This window comes from Schistocerca cancellata, chromosome 1 (assembly GCF_023864275.1).
Source record: "Schistocerca cancellata isolate TAMUIC-IGC-003103 chromosome 1, iqSchCanc2.1, whole genome shotgun sequence".
Classification (NCBI taxonomy): Eukaryota; Metazoa; Arthropoda; class Insecta; order Orthoptera; family Acrididae; genus Schistocerca; species Schistocerca cancellata.
Genome location: NC_064626.1, coordinates 389,646,335 through 389,666,131, shown reverse-complemented (window position 1 = coordinate 389,666,131; position 19,797 = coordinate 389,646,335). Strand labels below are relative to the sequence as shown.

Sequence of the window (19,797 nt, the reverse complement as noted above, 5' to 3'; positions counted from 1 at the left end):
TGGAAGATTTTATTTTAATTTTTATTTTTCGAGTCCAGGACATAAAATAATTACAAAAAGTATTGATTCACACAACAAATTTGCAAAATTAAATATGTACAGTAGTATTTATGACACAGATTCAATAATATATACAAACAAGCAACAAGATGATTATATTTTTTGACGGGCCCAGTATTCGGCGGTTATCACAGCAGTTTCGCTCGCTGCAGCAAGATCACAGATAGTGCATGCAGCCGGTAGGTTCCTGCAGACTAGCAGATGATGTTCGTCACCACACTGACAAGTTTCCTCCTCATTACTGAAGCCCCACTTCCTGAGGTTGGCTTTGCACCTTGACACCCCATCTCGCAGTCTGTTCAAAGTCTTCCAGGTCACATATGACAGGTGTGAAGCTTCTGCTATTTCCTCTTTGACCGTTACGTGATAGTCTTCAGCTAGGGAGTCTCGCCAAAGCTCCTCTCTGCGAGTTCTGGGAGATGAACGAATTGCCATAGTTTTCTGTAGGAAGCTTTTTCTTGGCCTCAGTCTTGGCTTTTGAGGGTCATGTCTGAACAAAGGATGTCTAGGGTCGATTTCTTGTTTTTTTCCTTCTCCACTTCTGTTGCAGCTTGCCTAGGAATGCGTGGCGGTGCTATACCCATAATTTTATACAGGTTATTGACAGGAGTAGGTCGTAAGCAGCCTGTAACAATGCGTCCTGGCTCGTTCAGGGCTGTATCTTCTTGTTTAGCATGTAGAGTGCTTTGTGAGACGGGTGTTGTGTATTCTGCGATGGAGAAAAACAGTGCCAAGGCAGATGTTCTAAGCACTTTTGGCTCGGCACCCCAGGTGGTTCCTGCAAGTTTGCGCATGATGTTGTTCCGCGCTTTTACTTTGAGGCTCGTTTCTTCACGGTGGGCTTTGAATGTGAGTGAACAGTCCACTTTCACCTCGAGGTATTTAGGAGTTTTGCAGTGGAGTAGTTGTTCTCCTCTCCAGGTGATGTTCAATCTCCTTTTGGCTTCCCTATTTCTAAAATAGAATGCACCTGCTTGGGTCTTTCCAGGGTTTGGTTTCAGTTGGTTTTCATTGTAATGCTTGGCCAAATTTTCGAGAGCTGTTGTCAGTTTCACCTCTACTTCCTCAAAGGTTTCACCTTGGGCAGTGAGTGCTGTATCATCAGTGTATATGAATGCCTTAGTTGAAGAGTTAATTGGCTGGTCATTTGTGAAGATATAACAGTGGAGTCAGCACACTTCCCTGAGGGGGACCATTTTTCTGCATTCTCCATTGACTCTTCTTGTCTTGGGAGAGAGAGAGAGAGAGAGAGAGAGAGAGAGAGAGAGAGAGAGAGAGAGAAGTATCTCCTGTTTTGCAGCATACACTGAAGGATCTGAGTTAGTCGGTAATCCTTTGTAGCCAAGTGTACTTTTGTAAGCAGCTTTTTGTGGTTAACAGTTTCATAAGCCGCCATGAGGTCGATGAAAGCCACACCTGTTATTTCACTTCTCTCACACCCATCCTCAATATGCTGAGTCAAATTAAGGATCTGTCCACAGCAAGACCTTCCCGGTCGGAAGCCGGACTGCTCTTTTATGAGTATTTTATCAATATACTCTGATATTCGATTTAGGATCAGCCTTGTACAAATGACAAAGGAGGGAAACCGGACGGAAACGTTTTGGGTCTGTTGGTTCTTTCCCATACTTTAAAAGTGCTATTACTTTGGCTTTACACCAGATCTTGGGGATTTGCAATTTTGAAATGCGCATGCTCATAAGGTTTAATATCCACTGTTTTGTGAGACCGAGTGAAGAGTGGAGCTTAGTCAGCACAAGAGTATTATGGAGTTGCTCAACCCACACCAGTGACAGACGCTACGAGACAGACAATGTGCATCGCAGAGGGTTCACAATGGAAATTCCAACTGAGTATGTTCCGTGAAGATTCAGACAATGTATGACTTCCTCCTACGTATCTCGCGAAATGAACACAACAAGAAAATTTAAGAAGTTGGAGCCAATATGGAGATCTACCAACACTCATTCTCCCCACGAGACATTCATGAATGGAAAAGGGAAGGAAAGATCAGATGGTCGAACCAGAAGTACCCTCAGCCACACATAATCAGGAGGTTTTGTGGAGTATAGATGCAGAAGTAGGATAGCAGAAAGTGACAGCACTGCTAACATTAGTCCTGGTACAACAGTGGCATGGTAGGAATGAGGCTTTAGGAGGCTGTTGCCGTGAATCAGTCTTATGCAGAGTCAGGATGCATCAATTATTAATAAATACTCTTGTCTGGATTGACCACAGTTTTACACATCATGTTTCTTTTACGGCTTACATTATTCAAAGTTTGATTTCTATTGTATTCCCAACCATTTTTAATGCAACTCATGAAACATGTGCCTTACTGATGTGGGAAGGCCTGTGTAGCTCAACAATACAGATAATCATACTGAAAGTGCAATAACATGGAGGGGATCAGTGGAGAAGTCAAAGGAATATGTTGTTAAGGGCACCAGTTTGGATCACTGACTGATTGGCCTTCTAACATCAGCCAACGTGGCCATGCTGATCTGGTACTGCGATAGTCTGAAAGCAATGACAAAATACCGTGACGAAAAGCAGCAAGTCATCCTCATGCGAGGGAGGAGGAGGAGGAGGTGGTGGTGGTGGTGGTGGTGGTGGTGGTGGTGGTGGTGGTGGTGGGGGTGGGGGTGGGGGGCAAAGGCTGTCCCCACATGTGGAGTAGGTTATAACATATTAAGAGTATGCCTCCTCTCACCAAAACATTAGGGATAAGACCCAACAGTTCAGAATATTTCAAAACCCATTTAACACTGATGTCAGTATCGATGAGCAGATCTGCAGCCAAACTGTGGGCTGCCCTGAAGTCAATATACAAAACAAACAACCAAAAAAGCTTAACTGAAAGTTGCACGCTACAAACTTCACAGAGTGGTGGATCCTCCTGCTTGAGGAGAGAACCATGTGTTAATGGGTTTTGTTCCTTGCACATTCTGGTGAGCAGCACTTCCATGGCATGAAGTCTGTCAAGCCTGTGTGGTCAATTTGAATGACTGCGGTTTGTTTTCTGCCATCCCAAACCGTTTAGCTTCTCATTGACACATGATTTGTCTGTCAGATAATAAGATGACAGCATGCAAAGGTACAGCACATGGACCGACAACATGATCCCAACACAATTCTTTGGCTGCTTTGTCAGCTATGTTGTTTCCGTGTATTTCAATGTGTCCAGGTACCCAGCAAAAGATCACCTCCTTGCCACACTCTAAGGGCTGCAGTAAGGAGTCTGGATGAGCTGAATCGATTGGTCTATGGAATACATGTAGCGCACTGAGTAAATGGGAACAAATGAGAAACCTTGTGTTGTGATGCTTGTAAATTCACTCCAGTGCCATCATAATGCCATAAAACTTTGCATCATAGTTTGTAAAGTGTTCTGGAAGATGCACTTTGGAAACCCTATCAGAGAAAACAGCTGAACAACTGAGAGCATTCACTTGCCAGATCTATCTCTATAAAGAGCGATAAAAATGTAGTACGTATTTAAAATTGAAGAAAATAAGAGCTATAAAAACATAATGTGGAGTACAAGTTTTCTTGTACTGTGTCAAGCTTAAAATAACTTTAGGCTTCTAAAGAAGTCAAGGTGGCAGACTGTTCCACTCCTGGCAATGTATTCGGAGGTCTCATATGTGCAAACCCTTGACACAGTCGGTGGCACATGTAGCGAATGGCCTGGCTTCATGGGGCTGATTCTTGAACAACTGCTCAAGGTTAGGGTGGACTGCTGCACATTAGCCTATGACTGGGGCAACACAGTTTCAGGGGCTGTCGAGCCAGGAGGCGCCGCCGCCAAATCCAGTGTTGGTTCACCAGCATCTTTACACAGACTACCAACTGGGCTAATTTGATATGCTTCAGTTGATATCCAAATATCTTATGGTGGACAGCATCTAACATCTTGAGGTAGGAAATACAGATCAATCCGCAAACACAGCTGCTGCAACATAACCCTGGTCTGATGAATGACCCGTACAACAGCAGGTGGTGGAACATGCTAGCTCCGAACACCTTTCACTACGGGATTTTTAAATATTGAATTATCTGAAGCCCTTTGTCTGCAGGTCTTTCAGGTGCAGTAACCAGGTTAATTTATAGTTGAATAGTAGGCCCAAATAGTGCACGGTGTCCTTAGAATATTAAATATTGCCGTCCACTGAGAGGTCCAGTTGGGTAAAACTTCAACAAGCACAGTTAAAAATTGACACATCTAGACTTCTCTGATAAAAATCTAAAATCAGTTTTACTGGCCCAAGCTTCCAGCCTACTGATGACCAGCTGCAGTTGCCTCACTGTCACTATAAGATTTGATTAAGAGCAGAAGACTGCAATGTCACCCACAAACAAAGAGCATTTAATAGGGCTTCTGACTACAGAGGAGTTTCACTGATAGTGACTGCAAACTATGTGATACTCAGTTCACTCCTTGGGGGACCACATTCTCCTGAACACAGCTATCAGACGAGACACCACCAACTTGATACTGCAAGCACCGGCCCTCAAGAAAGGATTGGATAAGAAGTGGAAGATGTCCATTTAGTCCCCATTCCTGAAGCTGACAAAGTATGTTGCACCTCCCTGTGGTGTCCCACACTTTTTTGTAGTAAAAAAATTAGAAGAAATCCTCTGTCATTGTTTCCAGTAGAGCTAAGTTGTCAAGTGCAGAACTGTAGTGTCTGAAATTGCGCTGGGAGCAGCGCAGGTGACCTCTGGATTCGAGATGCAATGTGAAGCAGTAGCTGACAATGCACTCAAGGAGTTTTACCCATACAAATGGTAAGTGCTAGACTCTGATAACTGTTAGGGTCAATGTGATCTTTGTCTGGTTATCATAATGGAGTTAACATTGCCTCCTTCCAAGTCATGGGATACTGTCCATCAAACCAGATCTGATTGAAACAATACAGGAGCATGCCATTGACTTCAGTTTACAGATTACAGAGCATGGCATAATGAATTTGGTAAGGTACACTGATAGAGCTGATTCCAATTCCACATGGAGAATGGAAGATTGTACACCTCCTCATTACACGAGAAGAAGTGGAGCCTCCTTATCTCCACAGTCTTACAGCACACCTGGAAAGCAGATGATTGTCTCGATGATGCAGTGTTGGTAAAGAAATGTTTAGAGAAAACCTAGGCCACATCTTTCAGCATGTCCACTAAGACCCTGCTTCTCAACAAGAAGGGGAGGTTTACTGCCCTCGCCTAAAATCTGCCTTATTGATATCCAAACTTATGCAGTGTAAGTGGACCAATTAATGGAAGTCATGAATTTCTTCCAGGAGGCCCCCATCCATTCCATTATTACTTGTCTCACTTGTATTCTTGCAGATCTGAAGGCACAAATGTTTTCTGTAGTCGGGTAGTGTCTCAATTTTTGCAAAGCTACGCACCTGACTGCTGAGTGACATTCAAAGACGGCCTGCTGATTGCATTGCAACCAATTTGCCTCTTGAAAGATCCATCTACATGGTCTCTGGTCAACCACAACCTCAGTCAGCAGCCAAATTGTATTGAATCCTATTATTTTTCTTTCTTTTCTCATATATAAGCTATATGTAAACTGAAAGAGCTATAAACCAAAGACACCACCAAAAGTAAATCAACGAGTTGTTTTGTGGCCAGGATATTGTTTTGATACATCGCTAAATATATGTATGAAACAAAGTATGAAATACGCTCTTCAATTTATTAATTCATGTATCTTTACCCCCTTCTTTCAGGAAGTGGTAGCTTATGGACATATGCTTGGACCTGTCATAGCAGCACTGTTAAAAATGTGTATTTTAACTGTTCATTAAAAGCATTATAAAAAGTTATTAGAAAAGGAATATTTATTCACACGGTTATAAGTTCAACTCCTATCTGTTCATCACTTCACTCGCCGCTGAGACAAAACATCAAGAGGATCAGTGCACACTAGAATAATTAACACCGTATCTGGAGGAGCATTCCTGCACCGACACTGTCGCACTCAAGACTGAACACAATGGAATTCATGTGAAGGTAATGACTCAAGACTTAATATGCATCTACTGAACTTGGCTTACTTGTACTGAAAGTATTGCATTTCGTGTTTTTCAGAACTTATAGACGGATCGACAGTTTTAATGGTTGCGGTGATTACTTGGTACCACACACTACTGAAAACAGCAGTATGTAATATAAACTATGTTTACTGATCTTGAATGTAATGATATTCAAAGTCTGCTGATATTGGTATCAGTTAAAGTTCACCCAAGATTGTGCATAGATTCATGAATTACCTTCAAAATCTTAAACTATTTTTTCCAACCAATTTTTCCAATTATTCAAGCAATTTTTAATCCATTTCCACATCACTATTCAGAATCCACAAGGATCAATGGCTGAAGACCCTCCAGCTACAGAAAAGTGTACCACTTGACCAGAGCACAATAGACAGATATTTCCTGAAGTCACCCACAGCAAGGAAAGGGTGAGGGGGTGTCTGGGAAAGTTCTGCCAGCGCATCTGCATCCAGTGGATCATGAGGAGGGAGATATGAACACATTGTGATTTTAACTGGAGAGAGAACTTGCACTGTAACTGCTTGTACAACCGTGGTAAAAGGGACAAGAGGGGAGTGGGATCTGACATTGATGAAAACAGCCACACCAACCTTAACCACATCTCCAATAACATTTTCCTTCCTGCAGGGACGGTAGCCCCTTAGGGCAAGGTATCAGTGACTTTAAAATGAGTTTCTTGTCAGTAGATGCATAACAGTCTGTCATGGGCCACAAGTTGTAACTCTTCCAAATTTGACCAGTAGCCAGTTAACATTTGAGTGGGCACGCATATGTATGAAATGCACCAACCTCAATTTTTTTTTGCACTATTCCATTCTTGTTTCACAGTTGCAAGCCCATACCTGTTCCTTCATTATTGCTTCAGATGACACCACCATTATTGCTTCAGCTGACAATTCTAAATTGTGTCATACACTCAAGTGAGTAGCAGTAACATAAAATAAACAGTGAGATAGGCAAGAAAAAATTTACAATTCATGCACAAAAATAACCCAGATAACAAGCCAGCAGCACAATCCTATAAGGGGGCATTGTCTACACGATAATTAACAATCAAATATCCAGTTGACTAGGATCTGAAGCAACTGTGCTGTTTAATGCTTTGAGTGGATTGTTACTGTGGTGTCACATCTGCCTGTGGCAACAGAGTAATATAATGAAAATTTATTTCATTATTGTTTAATTAATTAAACAGTGTTATAACTTATACTATGTAAGTGGGACGATTAGGTGGGTAGATCACATAACTGATGAGCAGGTACTGAACAGAATTGGGGAGAAGAGGCATTTGTGGCACAACTTGACTAGAAGAAGGGATCGGTTGGTAGGACACATTCTGAGGCACCACGGGATCACCAATTTAATACTGGAGGGAAGCATTGGGGCTAAAAATCATAGAGGGAGATCAACAGATGAATACACTAAGCAGATTCAGAAGTATGTAGGTTGCAGTAGTTACACGGAAATCAAGAAGCTTGCACAGGATGGAGTAGCGTGGAGAGCTGCATCAGATCAGTCTCTGGACTGAAGACCACCACCACCACCACCACCACCACCACCACAACAACAACAACAACAAAAACAACAACAAAAACATTTTACTGTTAATTAATTAAACTATGATTAAATTGTGATTTTGCTCATACATATTTACCTTGGTGACATAAAGACAGCCATTCTCTATACACATACAAAGAGAGCGACGTGCCTGCTCGTGTTATGAAAAAAGATGTGCCTGCTCGAGGGTTAAGTTCCGCTGCAACACACAAGTCCCTCTGGGAGTTACTGATTAGTGATGGCTACCTTGTCCTTCCTCGGCAGACGTGATTTACCCAGGAGGTCGAGGGGAACGTTAGGTAGTGCCTCCATGTGGATATCAATATCCTCTAAAGTAAAATCACTGTCGGAAAGGGAGAGGGCTCACCAACCTGACAGTTTAGCTGCCACTTTCTTGGATTTTGAATGACTTTTTGCGTGATTTTTTTAGAAGTTATGGGCATTATGTAACTCAGCCACCACAGGAGAGTCACCTACAACTCAGTATCGCAGATGATTAGGTACTTCATTCGACATGGCAGTTTCAACACAAAGTGTTCCATTATAAAGTCGTTTAACACTTTTTAAGGACCCCCCCCCCCAAGCAATAACCCTCCAACGCCTTGTGAATACCAAAAGGAGAGATCTTCTCAAAGGTGCCCTCAGCTCTCTTGTATAACAATGGAAGTGTTATGGCAAAGCACTGCCCTCTTACCATAATTCTAAGACTTCTTCCCGGGAGGACAGACCACCTGAGCTCTCCATGTTGGGTACCGCTTTACAGTACACCCATTCTGTCAGGAGGAGATTGAAATTTAGGATGCTGCATACAAATCTCACAAGCCACTAGGAAAACAAATGTCAACCCAGACAGAGCCCCACGTGTCTGAGCAAGCCTTCAACATCTGGTGGGCAGCAAGTTCCCCAAAGGTTGCCCGCTAGAGACTGTTTTACTGCACTAGCACATAGCACACTTTGAGGGTGTTTTTGAGGTGTAGATCTTCCTAACGGTCCAGGAGGTGAAGCCAGGGGCCCCTTGTTCTCCGAATCCACAATGTTCCACCGCTGCATCTAACAATGGTTTCTGAAGTATGCCCACAGTTTATGGTAAAAGAGGTCTAACAGCACTGCCAGCTCCAGCTCTGGACGCACTGGGTTGCTGTATCCGCACCCAGCCATTGCTGGGAAAACAGTCCACCCCTCCCTTAGATGTAGGGCACACTTTGTCAGGCCCCTCCACCGAGCCTTGTTTGGCTTGGGTGACCCTGCCAGTAGCTATACATTATCTCAGGGTCACCGAGATACACAAAGCTTCCTGCCTGGCACCACTAAAGATCCCTACGATAAGGCTGTGTCCCATGTGAGAGTACCTTTCCCGAGGGCATGCAGCTCTACTCTATAGTTAAATGATGGTATCCTCTTGAGCAAAATATTTCAAAGGTAAAATAGTCCCTCATCTTGATATACAGGTGAGGATTACTCAGGAGAATGTAAACATTATGAAAAAAACTGGAATTCTATAGGTCAGAGCTTGGAGTCAATGAGTGTAGGTAGGTTAGATAATTTAAAAAGGGAAATGGGTAGGATGGAGTTAGTCATAGTGGGAAATGGTGTAGTTTGGGGGCAGGATGAACATGATTTCTGGTCAGGTGAATGCAGGATTATAAATACAAAACCACATAGGGATAATGAACAAGTAGGTCTATTAATGAATAAGAAAACAGGACTGTGAGTAAGCTACTACGAACACTGCAGTGAACACACTGGAGCAGCCATGATAAACATGAAGCAAACACCCATCACAATAGTACAAGTTAATAAGCCAACTAGCTCCGCAGATGATAAAGAGATTGAAGAAATGTATGATGAGATAAAAGAAATTATTCAAATAGTCAAGGGAGAGGGAAACTAACTGTGATGGGGAGACTGGAATTTGGTAATAGGAAAAGGGAAGAAAAAATAGTGGGCGAATGTGGACTGCGGGACAGGAATGAGGGAGGAAGTCATCTGATAGAATTTTGCACAGTGCATAAGTTAACCATTACTAATGCTGGGTTTAAGAATGATGAAAGAGGATTGTTGACCTGGAAGAGACCTAGAGACACTGCACGGTTTCAGATTGGTTACGTAACAGTAAGACAGAGATTCTGGAATCAGATTTTTAACTGTAATACATTTCCAGGGGCAGATGTGGACTCAGACCATTGAGGCTGGTGAAATACCCCCAAACTTCAAAAAGAAAGGAATAATTCCAATTCCAATGAGAGCAGATACTGACAGTGGTTACTATTACTGAACTATCAGTTTAATAATTCATGAATGCAAAATATTGACATGAATTGTTCACAAAAGAATGGGGAAACTGGTAGATGCCAACCTTGCAAAAAAAAAAAAAAAAAAAAAAGGGGGGGGGGAGGGGGGAGGGGTAGGAAATTAAGGTGATAACACTGAAAGAACCAAAGGTTGTTGAGATTTTTCAAATGGAGCATTAGGTACTGACTGATTGAAAATGGCGAAAGAAATACAATAGAAGGAGCATGGGTAACTTTGGAAGATGAAATTGCCAAAACAGCAGAGGATGAAATAGAAAAAGAAAAGCCCTGTAGAAATCCTTGGATATCACAGAAAGTACTGAATTTAATTGATGAAATGATAAAATTTAAAAATGAAGCAGGTGAAAGGGAATAAAGATGTCTAAAATATGAGACTGACAAAGTGCAAAATGGCTCAGCACAAATGGCTAGAAGACAAATGAAGTCTATGGAAGCATGTACAACTAGGGGAAAAATGGACACCACCTATAAGGAAACTAAAGACACTTTTGTGGAAAAGCGAAGTATCTGCATGATTATCACCAGCTCAGATGGAAAAACCAGTACTAAGCAAAGAAAAGAATGCGAAAAAGTGGAAGAAATATACAGAAGGGCAATACAAGGAGAATGAACTCGAAGGTGATATTACAGAAAGGGAAGAGGAAGTAGATGAAGTAGAGTGAGATACATGATCCTGTGATAAGAATTTGACAGAGCAGTGAAAGACCTATGCCAAAACAAGGCACCTGAAGTAGACAGCATTCCCTCAGAATTACTGATATCCTCAGGAGAACCAGTGATGACAAAACTATTCCATCTGGCGTGAAAGATATACGAGACTGATGATTAGGACCACTGTTTATTTTTTTAAAAAGTAAAAGATGATTGCGAAATAGAAAAAAAAGAAGTATACGTACGATTATAATTATTTTATTGAAAAAAAAAAAAGAAATACATTTTATGTAGAAAACTTAAAATAATGCTACAACTTATTCTAAAAACATGGGATCCACAAAAAAGGTGGGTTGACTCCTTTGAATGTTAGTGACTCTTCTTTCTCTCCACTTGTATTGGGGTCACCTCACATATATTGTCTATGTCCAGGAAAGCAAAGACAGTGTTCTTTTTCCAAACTCTTTTTCAAAGGCACTTAACAGTCACGGCTGATTCAGTTACAGTGACAATTGTGCCTATGAACCTCCTGTGTCCCTTTTCTGTGTCAAATCTAACAATGACAAAGTGACCAGGATAAAGTTCATAAGGTGAAAAGACTTCCGATCCACTGATTGCACTTGTGCCCTTGTCTGGGTTCTCATGTTCAGAGAGAGTTTGTGAGTCTTTATCTCCAGAAACATCGTCACTTTTGTCTGAGGCGTCACTCTCTTCATCATCAGGAAAGTCATGTACTGACACACTTTTCCCAGTCTGCACTGGAACCCTGGTTTTCCGTTGTCTCGCAGGCCTTTCATCGCTCCCCCGAAATTCTTGGAGCAATTCTATGAGGGCTCCATCAACATCCTGTGGATTTGTGGGTCCTTCACCATCATCTTCAACACCAAGAACTCTGTAATTACTCTCTCGGGATTGAATGGCAGTATCCCACATTTCTCGAAACCAGTCTGGATATTTCTTTTGGCATTTACTTCCAGAGCCCTCACAAGCTGGTTTAGTAATTGGGGGAACATATCCTTTGGAATGGTGGTCTCCTGACGACAGGAACCCAACTTCCATTTTCGGAGAATGCTTTGCCAGCTGGTCTTCAATGGACAAAAATTGCCACGTCAAGAGGCTGAGTGAGATGTGTAGAGTTTTTGGGAAGAAAAATCATTCTTACACCAGTCTCTTCACAAGCCTTGACTGAAGCCACTGAAAGTTGAGTGGAAAGGTTGTTGCCGATTAAAATTTTGGGGCCTTCTAACTTCCTATAATAAGGTAAAATGATTGTGGTAATACAGTCATCAAAACATTGAGCATCAAACCACCCACTTTCACTTCTACACTCCTGGAAATGGAAAAAAGAACACATTGACACCGGTGTGTCAGACCCACCATACTTGCTCCGGACACTGCGAGAGGGCTGTACAAGCAATAATCACACGCACGGCACAGCGGACACACCAGGAACCGCAGTGTTGGCCGTCGAATGGCGCTAGCTGCGCAGCATTTGTGCACCGCCACCGTCAGTGTCAGCCAGTTTGCCGTGGCATACGGAGCTCCATCGCAGTCTTTAACACTGGTAGCATGCCGCGACAGCGTGGACGTGAACCGTATGTGCAGTTGACGGACTTTGAGCGAGGGCGTATAGTGGGCATGCGGGAGGCCGGGTGGACGTACCGCCGAATTGCTCAACACGTGGGGCGTGAGGTCTCCACAGTACATCGATGTTGTCGCCAGTGGTCGGCGGAAGGTGCACGTGCACGTGCCCGTCGACCTGGGACCGGACCACAGCGACGCACGGATGCACGCCAAGACCGTAGGATCCTACGCAGTGCCGTAGGGGACCGCACCGCCACTTCCCAGCAAATTAGGGACACTGTTGCTCCTGGGGTATCGGCAAGGACCATTCGCAACCGTCTCCATGAAGCTGGGCTACGGTCCCGCACACCGTTAGGCCGTCTTCCGCTCACGCCCCAACATCATGCAGCCCGCCTCCAGTGGTGTCGTGACAGGCGTGAATGGAGGGACGAATGGAGACGTGTCGTCTTCAGCGATGAGAGTCACTTCTGCCTTGGTGCCAATGATGGTCGTATGCGTGTTTGGCGCCGTGCAGGTGAGCGCCACAATCAGGACTGCCTACGACCGAGGCACACAGGGCCAACACCCGGCATCATGGTGTGGGGAGCGATCTCCTACACTGGCCGTACACCACTGGTGATCGTGGAGGGGACACTGAATTGTGCACGGTACATCCAAACCGTCATCGAACCCATCGTTCTACCATTCCTAGACCGGCAAGGGAACTTGCTGTTCCAACAGGACAATGCACGTCCGCATGTATCCCGTGCCACCCAACGTGCTCTAGAAGGTGTAAGTCAACTACCCTGGCCAGCAAGATCTCCGGATCTGTCCCCCATTGAGCATGTTTGGGACTGGATGAAGCGTCGTCTCACGCGGTCTGCACGTCCAGCACGAACGCTGGTCCAACTGAGGCGCCAGGTGGAAATGGCATGGCAAGCCGTTCCACAGGACTACATCCAGCATCTCTACGATCGTCTCCATGGGAGAATAGCAGCCTGCATTGCTGCGAAAGGTGGATATACACTGTACTAGTGCTGACATTGTGCATGCTGTTGCCTGTGTCTATGTGCCTGTGGTTCTGTCAGTGTGATCATGTGATGTATCTGACCCCAGGAATGTGTCAATAAAGTTTCCCCTTCCTGGGACAATGAATTCACGGTGTTCTTATTTCAATTTCCAGGAGTGTATAAAATCTGGTGTCTTTGGGAGCACAATCCATTCATGAAGCACACAAGTGCTTTGAGTGATAAACAACATACAAAGGCAGCAGTTTTCGATTTGCTGCAGCAGCAAACATAATTGACATTGCTGCTTTGGAGGTATTCATGACTCTCTCAGGATATTTTGATCGTCTTTCCGTAATCACTTTTGCACGGCCCGGATTATCTGCTAAGTTTGTTTCATTGAAATACACAATATTACTTGGGGGAACATCTTTAATTTTCTTCTCTAAATTATCAAAATATTCCCGTAGTACGATCTCTCGACACAGAAGCACGTGCTCTTTTTATGGTCTGGCAAAGTCTTAGACTCAATTTTTATTTGTGTCTCTTCAAAAGCCTAACAGTGAATTCATGACCAGGCAAATTATTTTTGATTTTTCAAACTAATTTACCTCTCCGGCCCAAGAATCCTTTGACAAACAATCGCAGAGTCAACTGGTCAAAGTGATAGCCCCACTCGGCACAAATAGCAAGCCTGTCCACAATCAATGCCTCTTCATCTGCGGAGAGTGCAGTTTGTCCCTCTTGGGGGCAAACATCCTTATTCCTCAAATGTTAGTGTAGAACTGTGAATGGAATGCTGACATTTCTAGCAGCTTGCCTAATGCTGCTCCCTCCTTTAACAGCAGCAATGGCTTGGGCTAATTCATCCTTGCTTCTCTTTGTGTAGGTTTTCCCATGAGGATCAGGAATGTAATTTCTGGGCATTTTAATCAGTCTGGAAATTAAATAGAATGAAACATTCAAAACACAAGCAGGGAGTATCCCATAACCAAATGTAAGCTCGATAATAGTGTTATTTTATACTGATCCTATTCACCCCATTTTTTTTAAAAAAAAGTGCGTTCGTTCGAGTGAAACAAAATGAAATCAAGAAATATATTTAATACTCACCAAAAACAAAGGAGGACCTGGATTCGGAACACAATTCTTGGTAGAAGCACTGATTTTGATGATACACAACTTCCGACCGCACACCACTGTATACCACGTTTTCGGAATATACATAATCATGGGAATCCTTGCCCACATGTTTACAGTTCTCTAAAAGCCAGGGTAGCCACTATTGAAACACAAAATGTTCGTGAATGTGTTCCTCAGGAGCAATAATGCTGATTGACGCACTGGTTTCCATATTTTATTGTGATCCTGTGTAGTGTTTATTGTTGTAATGTTTTCCTGTCAGAATTGATCCTATTCACCCCATTGTACGGTATCCTCATGCCTCAAAAAGAAAGGAATAATTCCAATTCCAAAGAAAAGAGGTACAGACCGATGTGACTATTACTGAACTATCAGTTTGGTAAGTCATGACTGGAAAATATTGACATGAATTATTCTGGCAATGATCAATTTGGGTTTCAGAGAAATGTAAGAAAGTGAGGAAATAGTAATGCTATGACTTATCTCAGAAGGCAGATTAAATAAAGCAAACCTACATTTAAATCATTTGTAGACAAAGTAAGCTTTTCACAATGTTCACTGAAATACAATCTTTGAACTTCTGAAGGTATGAGGGGAGGGGGGCGGAATACAGAGAGTAACAGGTTATGTAGAAGTTGTGCAGATACCAGATAGCAGCTATAACAGGCTACAGGGATGAAATGCAAGACGTGGTGTTATTTAATCTGTACAGTCTGCAAACAGTAAAGGAAACAAAAGAAAAATATGGAGAACAAATTAAAATACAGGAATCAGAAATAAAAAGTCAGAAGTTTGCAATGACATTGTAACTCTGTCAGAGATTGCAAAGGATCTGAAGATCAGATGAATGGAAAGGACAGTGCCTTGAAAGCATGATATAAAATGAAGACTTAGGTTGGGAAATATGAGACACTAAAAGTTGATTTTTGCTATTTGGGCTGTAAAAATAACTGGCAATGGCCAATGCATTGAAACCTTTGAACAGAAGAATTTGCCATGTGGTGCTATTACAGGAGGAGGAGGTTAACTGGCAGATCATGTACCTAATGAGTTTCCCCACATCTACCATTTACTTTGGTTCATCTTAAGGTTGTTTTCTGTTGTCATTTTCGTATCCTAATGTTAGTGCCCGAGTACTATGGAAGCTATTGCAATACTACTATAGCAACTACAAAGAAAGTTTTCTGCATTACACACCTACCATACATTGTACGAAAAGCATGTAAGTTTACTTACCATCATAAGGTAGCAACCAACAAGAGTGGCACTACGTGTGCGTCCTGCTTTACAGTGTACGTAAACGCTGCCGCCACTTTGTTTCACTTCCTCAATAAATTCCACGCCTCGTGAGAGTTTTCCTTGGCATGGTGCTTCAAATATGTCAGTAGTTGACAATTGAAGAAATCTTATTCCTAGCCTCTCCCAATCCTGAAACGTAAGACGGAACTGTTTAGAAAATTCTAATTTCTTTTGGTAGACGACATCTACGTTCCAGATTTACCTTCTTATTATTTGACAGTATCCTTAGTTCGTAATCTTCATTCATTGAAACCACTCCTTTGACGTTTTCTTCTTCGACCAACTACAAAACAAGTTAAAATATTGATTGAACAGTTCATTTAGTTATTTGTACGTGTCATAAAATGAACTCAACATGGACTGCCCACCTTTGTCGTCAACCACTTAAACGGCAGTGCGCCTAAAATCACAGTTTCGTCAATTCTGTCATACCATCTCCGTTTCGTACATTTCTCCATGGCAACATTGTATAAAAGCGTAGGATAAAATGATAATCTGGCGAACATTGTAAGCGGCTTCTCTTTCGCATACGTTTATTTTCTCCCCAATCTTCCTTGCGCCACTTTCCCATATCGTATACATGTCACACTTTCACACAAGCCGTTGCTATTCAGAGGCGTACGTTCCTATGGAATGGAAAGCACGTGTACTTGTCTGAGAGAGCGAGCCAAATCAGCAAAGAATTGTTAAAAACAATGTCTTTCAGCTGACATCGTTACAGCTTTCTTTTTCCATAATCAACGTTGTTCCGATTGTGCTGCTTAAAGACTTCAAATATCCACGGATAACAAAATAACTTCACTGTTGTTTGTAATCTGTCCATCTGCTCTAGTAGTATCTATGACATCGAGTCAAACTTAACGTGTTTATTATTATGTATCACAGTCTTAACGTTTTAAGACTGTTATGTATTATCAAGATGTAATTTGTAAACTACAACACTTTAATAAAAGCAACAAGCTAACGGTACCAAAACAATTAATGGAACTACAGTTTCAAATACAAGAAATTACCGAGCGAAGTGGCGCAGCACACTAGACTCCCGTTGGGGAAGACGCGTCCGGACATCCCGATTTAGGTTTTCCGTGATTTCCCGTAATCGCTTCAGGTAAATGCCGGCATGGTTCCTTTGAAAGGGCACGGTGATTCCCTTTCCCATCCGTCCCTAGTCCGATGGGACCCATGAACTAAGCCGCTCGGCCCACTTCCCCGAACCAACCAACAAGTAAATAGCAGAAATGTACGTGGTGTAGCCCTATATAGTTTTAAATTTATCTTTAACCCACAGTTAGAGATGTGACTGTATTGAATACAGATACACGGAAAGAGTAAAGTTATTAAGCGCTATTATGTAATACTCTATACTCCAGATGTTTAACAGCAAACTTTAGAGAAGACATCAGTTCAATACTATATATGTTTGCCAGTCATACTGTCATCATTGGAGGAGACTTATCATCCATCAATCAATTGGGATAATTACTGTTTTATAACTTGTGGGTATAACAAGACAGATTATCAAACATTTCTCAGTGCCTTCTCTGAAAACTAGAACAGGCTGTTAAGAGACCAACTCATGATCGAAATATGTTAGACCTGATAGCAACAAATAGACCTGACCTCACTGAGGATGCCCATACTGAAACTGGTATCAGTGACAATTGGGATAATTACTGTTTTATAACTTGTGGGTATAACAAGACAGATTATCAAACATTTCTCAGTGCCTTCTCTGAAAACTAGAACAGGCTGTTAAGAGACCAACTCATGATCGAAATATGTTAGACCTGATAGCAACAAATAGACCTGACCTCACTGAGGATGCCCATACTGAAACTGGTATCAGTGACAATGAAACAGTTGTAGCAACAATAATTCTTGAAGTGTGAATGGCAGTTGGAACAAGTAGGAAGATTTGCATCTTCATTAAGCTGGATAAGGAGGCAGTCATGTCATATCCCAAAAGGGAACAAAAAATTTATCATGGGGTAGGAGCATGTAGAATAATTGTGTTCAAAATTTACAGGAGCAGTTACCCATGCACTACACATAAGATACCTTGTAGAAAATTTAATGATGGGAGGGACTTGTGATGATACACATTCACTGTCAATAAACATTTAAGAAAATGGAGACTACTCTATAATAGGTACAAAACGAAGGGTTAAAGTGTGGTTTTGGATGTCCACCCTCCCTTGCCCCCAATCCCTGAAATCTTGGTTGTGATGATGGACTGATCTGTAGCACAGCTCGAGGTCTGGGTTAGGTTGAAAGGAAACAGTCTGGTTGTCAGTTGATTTAGCCAACAAACCTGAAAGCCAGATTTAAGGGTGGTGTTGACAAACTGACCAGCAGTGAAGCTTTAATGTTTAGTTCTGTCCCATATTAAAAAATGCAAGTTGTTTCCATAAGTAACCTTTACCAAACAAAGTATAGGGTACTACAAAGAGAAATGCCAAATAAAATGTGTTTGCCTATAAACAGAGCAATGCATGAAGTCTTCAATGACTACCATAGGACAATATTATAAATGATCTTTCACAAAACCCAAAAAATTGGGTCATATGTAAAGCCCATTAGTGACACCAAATTAAGTGTGCAAGCCCTCATAGATGAGATAGAAAATGAAAATACGGGTGGCAAAGGAAAAGCAGAAATGCTGAACTCCATTTTCAAATGTTGCTTTACAAAGGAAACCCATGGGGATTGCCCTAATTTGATACTTACACCACTGAAAAGTTGAGTGAAACAGATATTTATTTATTTATTCTCCATGGACAAATACAAGGATTTGTTTTGGGTAGTTTACATATTGATCATTTCCCCTTATAACATTGTGGGAAACAATTATATACAATAGGCCTACAGATAAAAAATTATGTTGCTTTTTTTGGTACATGTAAATACTATTTATACAAATGAAAGTATTCTACTCCTCTGAGAGGAATTCTTTAATACTATAAAAACACTCATTGCTGAGTAACTCCTTCAAGGCAATTTCAAACCAGCTTCCACTTAAGGTTTTTAATTTTTTTGGAAGTTTGTTATAAAATTTGATCCCCATGTAATAGGGGCTTTTGTCTGCCCTTTTAGTCTTATTTCTTTCCAGGTGATAATCATCAACCCTCCTAGTATTGTACATGTGCACTTCTCTATTTAGATGATTGTACTGCTTGTATTTTAGCATCAACTGAACAGTTTTATAAATATATTGTGATGGGAGTGTTAGTAGTTTTTTAATTTTGAAAACTGCTTTGCAGGACTCATTATATCTAAGCTTGCACATGATCCTAACTGCGTTTTTTTGAAGGATGAATACCCTATTTACATGCATGGCAGCAGCACAAACCCATACTTCAATTCCATATGTGAGGTATGGATACGCTAAAGCATAGTAGATTATACTCATTTGATAATATTTAAGAAATTGTGACATTGTCTACATTGCATAAGTTGATTTCCTTAGTTTTTGGCATAAGAAATCGATATGATGCTCCCAAGAGAGATGCTGATGTAACATTACACCAAGGAAGGAAATTTTATCTTTCAATTTTATTTTTGAACAATCATCAGACACAACACTCCATTGCTTTTCATCTTGTTTGTGGTGTATTTGGAATTCCATTATATTTGTTTTATTGATGTTTAAGTGTAAGTGATTGTTTTGGAAGTAATTCTTCAATCCAAACAAGACACCAGAACAATTTTGGGCCAAATCATTGTCGTTGGTTCCCCAGTTAACAATGGTTGTGTCCTTCGCATAGTTAAGTATTTTGCTGTTGTGTTCTGTGGGCAGATCATTAACATATAGTATGAACAATAAAGGACCCAGGATGACCCTTGCGACACACCATACTTTACTATAGCTGGACTGGAGCTGGTCTTTGTAATAATGTTGCCCGCTTTGTGTGTGACTTGTGTGACCTGATATCTGTCTTGTACATATGACTGTATGAGACTTTTGGGTATTCCTCTGATACCATAAGTTTCCAGTTTCTCAAGTAGCAGTTCATGAGATACTGTAGCGAATGCACGTGATAAATATAGGCACAAACGTGCCACCCTTTCTTTTTCATCTAATTTCATAAGTATCATATCTACTACATCACATATGGCAGAAGATGTTGAATAGCCTTT

General features: G+C 41.7%; 1 protein-coding gene and 1 long non-coding RNA gene across 2 annotated transcripts in view; one reads left to right on the top strand and one right to left on the bottom strand.

Moving 5' to 3' along the window:
• The window catches only part of LOC126175463 (phosphatidylglycerophosphatase and protein-tyrosine phosphatase 1), a 32,956-nt gene extending 16,522 nt beyond the window's left edge, over window positions 1–16,434 (bottom strand). The window contains exons 1-3 of the mRNA XM_049922277.1: window positions 16,029–16,434; window positions 15,863–15,943; window positions 15,598–15,789 (exon numbers count right to left, since the gene is read on the bottom strand). Coding sequence (XP_049778234.1) covers window positions 15,598–15,789; window positions 15,863–15,943; window positions 16,029–16,166 — 411 coding nt within the window. The 5' untranslated portion in view covers window positions 16,167–16,434. The remainder of the gene's footprint in view (window positions 1–15,597; window positions 15,790–15,862; window positions 15,944–16,028) is intronic.
• Window positions 16,435–16,641: 207 nt separating this feature from the next.
• The window catches only part of LOC126175472 (uncharacterized), a 30,622-nt gene continuing 27,466 nt past the window's right edge, over window positions 16,642–19,797 (top strand). Inside the window, exon 1 of the long non-coding RNA XR_007535570.1 lies at window positions 16,642–16,900. This is a non-coding gene — a long non-coding RNA (uncharacterized LOC126175472). The remainder of the gene's footprint in view (window positions 16,901–19,797) is intronic.